A 12261-nucleotide genomic window follows, 5' to 3' on the forward strand; every position below is an offset into this window, starting at 1 on the left:
GTTCTCTATAGTTGTCTTCATTATTTTGGTACATTGATCTGCACTCTAAGTGGGATGTGAAATATGGACATAAACTTGGGAAGAAATTCCCAGATACTTGATTTTGATAAGCTTAAATGATTTTACCCTGTCTTTTGTTTACACTTTTGCTTCCTGATTGAAAAGATAACAAAGGGAAAGAAACCCCTGTGAGCTTGTCCCTAATTAGTAGTGAATACTAAATACATTGACACTTCAATAAAGCTGTTATTATTATTGTTGGAACACATATTTATAAGTCGACAGATTTTTCGGATCAACACTGAAAATGCTTGCAAAAGAGTCTACTTATTTTGATGTATTTTACGTGCAATATACATAGAGATAAGACAGGCAGGCAAATTATGGCGGAGGAACAGCAAAGGAAGAGATGGGTAGAGCACTTCTAGGAGTTGCTTAACAGGCCTGCTCCACAAAACCCACCTGACATCTTGCCAGCAGCTGAAGACCTGGATATAGAGAGTGGCACACTGACCAGAGATGAAATAAGGATGGTAATTAGACAACTGAAGAGTGGCAAGGCAGCTGGACCTGATGGTATTCCCTGTGAGGCACTTAAGGCAGATATAGAGACCACTGTAGATATGTTATACTCCCTCTTTGAGAAGATCTGGGAGGTGGAAGAAGTGCCACTTGACTGGAAGGAGGGATATCTTATCAAGTTGCCAAAGAAAGGAGATCTTAGTAATTGCGCAAATTACAGGGGGATTACGCTTCTGGATGTTTCAGGGAAAGTGCTCAATAGGGCACTTCCAAATAGAATGAAAGATGAGGTGGATACAAAGTTTAGGGATCAGCAAGCTGGCTTTCACAAGGATCGATCATGCGTGGATCAAATTGCCACATTACGGATCATTATAGAACAGTCCTGAGAGTGGAACTCTTCCCTGTACATCAATTTCGTCGATTTCGAAAAAGCATTTGACAGCGTGGACAGAGATACACTATGGAAGCTTCTCCGACACTATGGGGTGCAGTAAAGATTGTTAACATCATCCGATCTTCATATGAGGGATTATTGTGCAGGGTCATCCATAGAGGACAGCCCACTGAAGCATTCAACATGAGAACAGGGGTCAGACAAGGGTGCTTACTTTCACCATTCTTGTTTTTGTTTGCAGTTGATTGGATTATGAGAACAACCACAGCGTAGGCGAGAAATGGAATCCAGTGGACACCTTGGCTGCAGCTTGACGATCTAGACTTTGCAGACGACCTGGCACTGCTATCCCATACACAGCGGCAAATGCAGGAGAAGACCAACAGTGTTAAAGACTCGTCTGCCCAAATTGGTCTTCACATCAACAGGGGAAAAACCAAGGTCCTCAAGATTAACACAACGATTACTGAACAATTTCGGCTAGATGATGACTTGTTGGAAGAGGTGAATTCCTTCACCTATCTGGGCAGTGTAGTTGACGTCCAGGGGGGCACAGAGGCTGACGTTAAAGTCAGAATTGGCAAAGCAAGAGCAGTTTTTCTGCAGTTAAAGAACATCTGGAGCTCCAAAGATCTGAAACTTCAGACTAAGAACAGGATCTTTAACAGCAATGTCAAACCTGTTCTATTATATGGCTCGGAGACCTGGAGAACAACAGTGGCAACTACAAAGAAGTGCAGACTTTTATCAACTCATGTCTACGAAGAATCTTGCAGATATGTTGGCCAATCACCATCAACAACGAAGACCTATGGCAAAGAACCAACCAGAGCCCTGCAGATGCTGAGATCATGATGAGACGTTGGAGATGGATAGGCCACACTCTTCGAAAGCCTTCTACCAACATCACAAGACAAGCCCTGTTTTGGAATCCCCAGGGAAAGAGGAAAAGGGGACGACCTAGGAACTTGTGGAGACGAGACTTGGAAGCAGACATCAAGAGATTGGGGCTGACCTGGAGTCAGCTAGAAAGGAAAGCCCAGGACAGAGATAGCTGGAGAACTCTTGTTAGTGGCCTATGCCCCAGGAGGGGCACTAGGCATAAGTAAGTAAGTATATATAGAGACAAGCAGTTCCACATTGGAAAAGAAGTGCTGTCTCATAAAAAACCTTACCTATAGCCTTGAATGAAATGCAATGAAAAATGTTTGTGAGCATCAAGATCTGGGTGTGAGGGAAAGGGAGGGGGGAGAGTACTCTATGATTTGTTGGGCAGGAGTGTCCTCTGTGACCCAAGAACCCTTAACTTTTACCACTCCATGTTCTGCTGCAATTTGCCACCCTAGCTATTCTGGATGTATGTCTTTGTAATATGTGTGCAAAAAAAAGCCAACAGAAAAAAATCTACACTTTGTGAGTTAAGTGTGACCTTGTATGGTACAAACCCGGCTTGTTTTAACAGCATTTAATAATACACCAGTGATTGGAAGTTCATCAATATGTTACATCTCTAGATTACCTAATCCACGAGTCTGGCCATAGGTCTCCTTTGATTCCTTTGGTTTAGGTGTTATAAAATCACATCACTCTATAGAAACAAGGTATTTTAGCAGTCCAAATAGATTTAAGGAAATTTAGTTTGATGCAGCCTACAGAATTATCTGTTTACTTGTTTTGATTAAAAGTAACACAAACGACATTTCCTTTCCTTTTCACATCTCACATGATTTCAACCTTTCACAGCATGTGACATTTGACAACATGTGAATTCTGAAATTCTTGATTTGTCTCACTTTGGAAACCTCCACAAGGTTAAAAATCGTTGGTCACTTAGGGTCACTTTGGTAGAAACTTTCATTTGAGCGTTTTTAGAATGGTAATATTTATCATAGATAGCAATTTCTCCAGCATAATTGTGTCTATGAATGAATTTATTTGCACCATCTGAACCGCATTTTCAGAAGGTTTGTAACGCTGATTTTAAAATATCATAGAATAGTGCTCTGCTGATGAACAATGAATCAATAAAGATGTAATATCAAGGTTGCTTACCTCAAATAATCACAACATCTTGGTGAAAAACGAAGTCAAAGGAACTCAAACTCCTCATGTGTCTTTCGAAGAAGGAGCCAAGTTGCCAAATCGAATAACGGAAAGGACTCTGGGAAGGGCTTCATTCCTCTGATTTTGAGCTGAAGCCGGTGTATTTCTACTGCGTGACAGATACTTTGCGTAACACCTCTTTTGTTGCTGCTGAACTTTTCTTCCATTGGGTCAAGGTGATCGTCTGAAATATTTCAAAGTCATTGTTAAGGAATGGAGAAAACTTTGCTCATTGTATCTTGCATAAAATTATAGCTCTGACGAATGGAATGTATCTGTCGCATCGACAAACTTGTATGATTGCAACATGATTTTGTGAAATGTTTGTCAGTTGTAGTAGTATATGCAATTGAGGAATCGACAATTGCGCTTGTCAGATCTTGCATAAAATTCTCCATTACACGAAAGTTGTGAATTGGTGGTATGGAGAAATTTCTATGGGGGTAAAGCGATGTCATGAAATAAACCATATGTTAATGAAGCAAACTCTATTGGTTTTTGTTTTCAGACCATCTGTTTGTTGAAAACTAAGAAAAATCAATATAAAGAAGTTTGTGTTATTGTTCAAAATTGTTTACAGGGCATTCGCCAGTGTGTCATTATAGTTTGTTTTGTGTGTTAAGCAGAAATATGTCGGTCTTTACTTCAATTCATTCGCAGCTGTCAGTAATGTAACCAACAAACGTCACTAATGAGAATAGCACATTGCCACAAAATACTTTAACCTATTTTTTTAAAGTTCTTCAATGATAAGGCTCAAGGCTTATAGAATATATGGAGTAAAGCGGCAGATATGATGCTGATAAAAATCTTGTATCTTTTGTGTGGAATAACAACAATGCATCTACAGATAGTCGAGAGGTGAGTTCTGTTTCCATTATTTCAATTGAGGTGTATATAGATGATAGACTCGCTGTTGTTAAAAATTCCAGAATTACCAAATTTAAATTTCTATTTAGTTGGTATTTTGTACCAGATACTCCTCAATGTCTAGCGATGTTTTGGTTTTTGATTGAAGTCGTTTGATCAATTTTGAGGTTTCCTTCAACTTTACAGCTGGCGCTGACCTAAAAACTGAAAGTGAATTTTCACGTGTTTGCTACAGTGAAATTCCTTAAAATTTGGCAGACTGGTGATAAATAATAAGTTTGATAATAAGTTACCGTTTTCTTACAATTGTTTGCAATCGATTCCCTAGTGTGTAAGTATTGTTTGTTTAGTGGCTTAAGCGGAAGAACTTGCTTGTTACTTAAATTTGTTTCTTCACAGCTGTCAGTAATTCAACTAAGTAAATTCTTTAATAAAAGTAGCACATTGCCACAAGATATTTTAACCCAAGTCTTAATTTCTTTCTTTAATGAGGCTCTAAGGTTATAGACTTTACGGAGTAAAGCAAGGAATGTAATGCTGATCAACATCCATTGCTGTTCATGTGGAAGAACAACAATACATGTAGAGATAGTCGAGACACGAGTTCTGTTTACATTATTTCAATTCAGCTGTATATAGTTGATAGATTTCATGTTGTTAAAAATCAAAGAAAAACTACGAAATTAAAGTTTATGTTTGATTTATATTTTGTAACAGATACTACTCAATGCCTAGCTAAGTTTTGTTTTGTGATTTTTGTCTTTAACTCATTATTGAGGATACGTAATTTCCGACCTAAGATAAACACGAGTCATTAAGAGTTGAGAGAACACAAAGCGAAAAAAAATGAAATGAATGTTTCTTCCTTGGTATTTGTTAACTCTCAAAATGCTTTGAGACTGTACAAACATCCCCAGAAGGGATTGTCTCTGCAAATAAGACGGGTATTTTTTGAATAGCTGAATAGTGTGACAGAAGAAAATGTACCACTATTGTAAGCATTGATGTGAAATTCAATATATATTTGGAAGAGTTAGCCTGGAGGCGGGTGGGGTGGCAGAATAGCAGAAGCAGCACAACAAAGGATGGAAGAGACATGTAAAACAGTAGCAGTCATAGACAACAAGTGAAAAGTAAAGAAGAGAAACAGGTGGTGGAAGCAGCACAAGAAAGGATGGAAGAGACATGTAAAACAGTAGCAGTAATAGACAGCAAGTGAAAAGTAAAGAAGAGAAACAGGTGAAGGAAAGCAGGTGAGTGAAAGTAAAAGTGGTGTAGGCTTACTTAGGCTTACTTACACTTACTTACGCTTACTTAGGTTTACTTAGGCTAAACTGTTATAGGCCAATTAGAATAATTATGTGTACCACTGATTTGTCAAGCAGAAACAAGTTTTGTGGCAATCTCATCGCAGACTCAATTTGCTTCTTTTGTTTATCTCTTGTGTGTTGCAATTTTGCACACAGAGATGTTTGCTTTTGTTGCTATGTGTCTCTTAAACAATTTTGTACAGTCCTCGCGTTCCCAAATTAGAATGCAAGCACAAATCGCAAATGAATAGTCGTCACTGCTCTCTTCTGACGCACAATGTCATTGCCGCTGGATTACCGGCTAATTAAATCACTGATATCTGACTTGACAGCCTCTTCAAATGTTCTGCGCCTTCGTCAACTATCATGTGATAGAAATTTCGAGCTCAAAATCTTCTTTAATAGCAAAGCAATTTCAAACCAATCAGCACAAATATTTTCTTTTGGCTATTTTCTAAAGGCTTTTGTTCCCCTCGAATAGCTAGACTCTGATACGTTAATAATGCTTTTGATTGATTGATTGATTGATTCGTGCACTAATCGTAACAGGCACGTGGCTCTATCTGTTGCTGTATACACCGTTTTAAAAACCCAATTTTAAATCCATCTCTTAGGTTTATTTAACTTAAAAGTGGTCTCATTGAGGGAATGCCAGTTGAAATGGTGTGACAGAAAAATAGATGAGGCCAGGGTGGAAGAGATATCAAAGAGCATCGACAGCAGTTCAGCCTCAATTCACAACGCTCAACTCTGGTGGCCATCGCTGACATTACAAGGGAGGATTTGCAAAAAGACGAAAATCTGGTAAAGGGTGCTAACCTGGAGTTGATTGGAGGTCTGCATCACCAGCAGCCTACAAGAAGGTGTACCCAACACAGTTTTAAAACAACTATAGAATTAGTATGGGTAGACAAATTGCAGCAAGGTGGATTACCTGTAAACCTCTAACGAATCTTGAAAAGTTCAACTTGAAAATTCTTTCTTTGCACCACTGAGTAAACATATTTGGTAAACATAGATGGCCGTGAAATTTATAGCTCCGAGCTAACTAGGGAAAAAGTTAAATTTTTTTCTTCTACTTTTCATATCTACCTTACTACATGTGTTATTGTGTGTATTAACATGTCATTAACTACAAGAAGAAGCAAGAAACTGTCAAGTGATGCACCAGAAGATTTTGAAATGTATGAATGCGAGCTACTGTCACGCTTGTGCGAAGGTCAGAACAAGATCATACAGGACATCTCGAGTCTGAGAGCGAAAGTTCATTCTAATGAGGTGGCATTGGTCAAGCTTTCGAAACAATTTATGACCCTCAACCAAAGTTTCAAGGAGCTCAAGGGAAAACTTCACGATGCATGATGCAAAGTTGATGAAATAGAAAGATCAGTTCAAAACCATACCATGCAAAACGCTCAAATGTATGAACATTTGCTGTCCCTTGAGTGTTATTCATGCGAATACAATCTTTGTTTTCACAACATTCCAGAATCTCCTGGCGAGGATTGCCTGCAGAAAATCAACGATATCCTAGCAAACCAGCTTAATCTGGAGCTGCAAATTGAAAACGCCCATCAAGCGGGAGCAAGAAGCGATGATAAGCCACGAGCGATAATTTGTAAGTTTGTTTATCGTCCAGAGAGGTACAAAGTTATTCACAAGAAGCATGGCCTTAAAGATGGTGTTTGGATCACAGAGGATCTGATTGGGGAGGACCGAGAGAAAAAGAAGAAGCTCAGAGATGTGATGAAGGAGGCGTTTGAGAGGGGAAAAAGGCCAAGATTTCATCGTGGAAAACTTTATATTGATGGAACTTTGTATGGAGAAACAGATGTTAGATGTTAATTCCATTGATCAGGTTAGTTAAAATATGCATAAAAACCTTCTTTTGTCCTACAACTAGTTTATTTTTAACTGGCATTTGCCAATATTAAGTTGTTTAAAATAGACAAATGACTCAACAAATGACTCAAAGTAATCATGCTTCATTGCCCGGTGAAAAGAGACTGTTATTCGATTATCGATAATTGATCAATTTTTATCTTCTCATTTTCAAAACATCGCGAGTTTGATTTCAGCAGTTCACTTTCACAAAGTAATACCAGGGAGATATTGCATTGCCTTACGTAAGCAAAACCTTTTGTTTTGATTGGCAGGGCTCTGCAAGAGGAGCTTCATGGTGACTTCCACGAAGAATCCCAAGAGTCAGCGCCGACGGAAAATGTCGTTCGCCTTCGTGTCATTCTTGAGAGTTTTCAAACGATGATGGCAGCATCCGTTTCGGAATTACGCCAAGCTAGTCTCGTGTTAGACACCTTTGGATTTGATAACAACCTGCAAAGTACATCGCAGACAGCACTACCAGATCCGCCGCACAAACCCCTGTCCTGTCCAGTAACAGTCCTGTGCAACGATATACAAATTGTGATGAAAAAGCTGCAGTATGCTGTGTATCGCGGCGAGGTGTACAAACTGGCGGCCAAATCGCAGTTCACGTTCCAGTATCTGTGTACCATGAAAACATTCCTCCACAGCCTAATGGGAAACGAAGCGTTCAAAGACCGTCTGGTCCAGCATATTCAACGTGTTCTGCCCATACTAAGCGAGCCAGAAAGCTCTTTCATACGCCAAATTAAGATTGACAGAGACCTGATCAAAGTACAAGACGGGTGGTTTTGGAGCTTTTCCTCTGGGTCGTTCGTCCAAGGGATTATCTCAGAATCTCAGGTGAGAAGAATACACTGGACTGTTTTAACATTTAAATAAGAAGATACAATCAAATTTTCAAACCCAATCTTTACGATCTGTAGCACTGTCTGATGTGCTTTTGTTTTGGCTCTTTTCAACAGAAGGGTCTCACAACTCCACGCGCGTTTGTGGACTACGACCGACTCAAGGACCCGGAGCCAAGATATTTTGAGGCAATCCTAAGGAACAGCCTAACAGAAGATGAAATTCGGCAGTTTTGTGCAGATTTCCTGGCGTTGTTCCGTCCCAAAGAACACAAACAGCCTGTGCTGTGTGCTATTGGCTCAGCTGACAGCAGAAAGACCAGCCTCTTCTCACCTGTTTTTCAGATCATTCCCCTAAGCCGAATTGCTCGCGTCACGAAGCAAAAGACTTTCAACAAGGCTATGATCGACAACCTGACAGAGGTTATCTTCCTAGACGAGGCATATGCCACCCTGCTCGACATAGATGACTGGAAAATCATATGTCAAGGGGGCTTCACGTCGCACAACGCGAAGTGGAAAAAGGCTCAAGGTTTCCATTGCACTGCGACCATGTACATAACTTGCTAGGTGGAAATGGATTTTGGTGCAGCTCACAATCAAGCTATGGACAAATGCCTGCGCAAGTACCACTTCAAGAGTCTTCCTCGTGTCGAACCTGAAGCAAACACGTGGCTGAGGAAACATGCTATGGATTGCATTGTGTGGGCGCACAATATCGTAGGAGACAGCCCGAGCAGTCAGGCCAGTACAATGCCCACTGTGCACGAAAGTGGTATGCCTGAGGAGGAGTTGCGCAACATTTTGAGCGTTTCTTTAATAGACGAAGAAGTCGACGAAACCGCCCAGGGCGATTGTAGACGATAACAGAGTTGCGGCCTTCTGACAGAACCGCAATCCCGAGAAGAAAGCTCTGAAGAGGACGCCATTGAAGATGTCGGCGATTCCGATGAAGACGAGACCCTGACAACCTTGAAAGCTAGGCTGGCACAATGCTCACCTGGCTCTCTACGTCACCGCCAACTGAGCCACATGTTAGAAAGTCATCTCGCTGAAAAGGAAAGGCTGAAAAGGGTTGAAGAAAGGTGCTATAAGAAGAGGCAACACTTCTTACAAACGAGGGGAGTGTCGGTGGAGCACGTGTCGTTGCTCCCGCACGACCATAACGAGCCGCTGCCCACACCGATTCGAAGGGACCTTGCTGCCTTTCAAGAAGATCAGGAACAGGAAAGGATCAGAACAGCATTTGGGAAGCCGTGGCTTTTAGCTATGGAGAAGGAAATGGCTGAGCAAAGCGAAAGAATGGAAGATCCAAGAGACGAAGAAGAACGAAGAGTGATGCAAAGTCTCCTGGAAATCAATTGCGAAAAACTGTGCTGTTATCACGAGCGTCATGGAACGCTGAAACTACCGGCTGCCCTGGCAGAACGCAAGAGGCTCTGCCTTAGCAACGAGCTGGTAGACCGTTCTTGCATGAATTTCATACGAGACCTGTTCTCTCCGCTGCCAGTGAGAGTCTTCCCACCCAGCCAGCGTCCAGCAAATCTGCCTGCCAGAAGCAGGAGCTCAGACGAAGACGACGGAGAATGTTGGTCGGCGGCACCAAAGACACCAATGTACATTCCGAATGACGACGTGGAAGCTATCTGTCTACCGTCCCCAGGCATTGCTCGAGCTCACAACCCTGTAGCAGCTACGTCAGTGAAGAGGCCGCACTTTCAAAGCCAGGCGCATCCATCCAAGAAGCAAATGACCCTGACTCGTTTTATGCAGACTAGTACGCAACCGTAGATTGGTAGTTTCATGGGCTTGTAATAAGACAGCTTGCGTGCGACTTATTCTTTCTATGTTCATATTTGCACATGTATTAGTGTGTGCAGAGTTAAGGAATACCACGTTGCGCTTATGCTACGTTTGACTATTTTGCACACGATGTGAATTAAAGGAAAAATATTATGGCTATTAGTTACATTAAGAGATTATAGTTCTTGAAAGCACTGTGAACTAGACAGTCGTTATGCTACAGTGATATTGAGAGTGGCGATAGGCCAGTTCCAAAAGAATATAACATGTTTGTTGAGTTTGCTGTCATCTGGAGACAGGAAGATGCATTTACAATAAAGCAATTGATTTTTGTCTGTTTTGTGTACAACAAACTCTGTTTACACCCATCAGCTTTGCATTGAAAGTCAGTGTCCACACTTTTCCAGTCTCTTTATCAAACTAGCAACATTTTCATTCCGGCCCTTTTCTTTAGAGAGTCCGCCGTTCTTCCGTCTTAATGCGAAATCGGAATCTCTCAAAATAGCTGTCCACTGTCCAAACCCGTGCTTAGTTATCCCTTCCTTCAGAAAATCATCCTCTTCTTTCGTGAATTTTAAAACATGACGAGTTTTCCTCTGAAGGTGCAAGTTTCTCTTAGGCAGGGTATCCTTTATGGGGGTCGAGCTGTTTTCATTCTGAGCTGTCTCAACTGAAGGCCCGGAGCTGGACGTTGAACCGCCAAGTCTTGCGTGAACGTCATCGTCTACCTCGGAACCCTTGGTACCTTGAAGTTTTTGAAGACACTCGTGACCCTTCAGGGCAACTTCTCGCGATCGTTGCTTTTGATAGTGAACTTTAGCAACCGCAGAACTGTGTTTCTGGTCCTCAGACAAAAACCTTTGCTCTTCGCTAGTGAGCTGATTGAGGCTTTGCGTTTCGACGATTTGGCGATAACGTGTGGGATGAATGTATTTTCCAATTGCATCAAAAACCAGTTTGCTCATAGTTTCGTCCAGTTTGCCATGCTGACCTCCATTTCTGGTGACGAGAACAAAATCACACTGGGGCTTCAGCAACGGTCTAACGTTCGAGATGTAGCCGTTAAGAACGTGCATGTTTGCGTCGGTCAGAATCAAAGAATCGAAGCCATATTTTCCAGCCGTCTTGAACGTTTTCTGATCGATAAATCCACCGTTTTCCTTAGCTGTGGCAATCATGTCCACCGTCAAATATTGGTACATCATGGGCCGCGATCCCTTCACCTTGATGAACAGATACATGGCTACAAATTTTGTGGCAAATGTTAGGTCTGAGGGGTTCACTTGGGCTGGACTGGTTTTGCACATTTTCACGGTATTTTCGTAACGTGGCAGATGAAATTTCACCACCTCCAATAACTCCTCCATTGTTGCCCAGTGCCCTCTTGCTTCCAGAGTCTCGATGTCTAAATCTTGTGTCCACTGCAATCTCATCATCTTTGCAACTGTTTTTCGGGCTTTCTTGAGGTACAACTCTGTCGTAGAGAACTTTCTTAGAACTGCTTCTGATGCGCCATGAAGTTTTCTGAAGTCGATCAATTCAGAAATAGCATCTATGTAGCCCAAACGCCCACCATGACCGAGCTTACATTCATCTTGTAAGTAGTCGATAAATTTAAACAACAGATTTGGAGAACACAAACTAAAGTCGACCACTTCAAACGTTAACTCCTCTTCATCTTCACAGCAAAATCTAAGAAACTTGAAGCACCTTGTCACTATCTGTTGAGCGGCACGATCTTTCTTACAACCGCCAGCACTTCCTGTCAACCATTTCGTGAATACTTCGCCAATGTTACATGATAATGGAAATGAAGAAAGTAACTTCACGTTGTGCTTTGTGGTCTCGCTTGTCTCATCTTCATTTCTTCCAATCGTCAGCGACTTTGTTACTTGTTTAGAATCGGGCCTTTCGTCAAAATAAAAGAACCAACTGTGTTTAGTGCTAACGTGTTTTCTACAGCCTCTCTGACTTTGAAATCCATCATGTTCACACTCTTGTATCGGGCAATGGTAAAAGCTGTCTGCTTCATCCTTTTCCAAGTGAAGCCGCTTTGGTTTGGGTGATGCTCCTTGGACATCTGACCAATTGACTTTGCACTTCTTGCTCATTTTTTCCCTTTAAACAACATGTGGCTAGCACAATCGCCTTTAAATCTTAGCCGAAACAAAAGGACGTTTCAACTTGCCAAAACATGCCCTTGCTTGCCCACACTCATTACTATTGTGTAAAATTCATGACAGTGAGGTACAACCCAAACTTGCCCAGGCAGGTCTGTACACGCCTATTCAGTGACACAATACATAGTTAACGGATCGATAAATCGGAACAATAAAGTCCAAAACTTGTTCCTAATGACCAATTTCGGAACAATATATTCCATTCACAGATAGCAAAATCGGAATAACACAGTCTTTCTTTATTAATTTCGGAACAATGTGTTCCACGCACAAATAGGAACTCGGAACAAAACAGACCTAATTTATCAAGTTAGGAACAATGTGTTCCATCCACAAATAGGAAC

At 41.3% G+C, this 12261-nt stretch overlaps 1 protein-coding gene across 1 annotated transcript; it reads right to left on the minus strand.

Annotated features, from left to right (window-relative positions):
- Positions 1 to 10123: 10123 nt before the first annotated feature.
- Positions 10124 to 11978, minus strand: LOC145500057 (uncharacterized). Its single transcript, XM_081479556.1, has one exon. The coding sequence runs from the start codon at positions 11846 to 11848 to the stop codon at positions 10124 to 10126; it is 1725 nt and encodes a 574-aa protein (XP_081335682.1). The 5' UTR covers positions 11849 to 11978.
- Between the last annotated feature and the right edge of the window lie 283 nt (positions 11979 to 12261).

Source organism: Orbicella franksi, chromosome 10 (assembly GCF_964199315.1).
Source record: "Orbicella franksi chromosome 10, jaOrbFran1.1, whole genome shotgun sequence".
In the NCBI taxonomy this organism is placed as follows: Eukaryota; Metazoa; Cnidaria; class Anthozoa; order Scleractinia; family Merulinidae; genus Orbicella; species Orbicella franksi.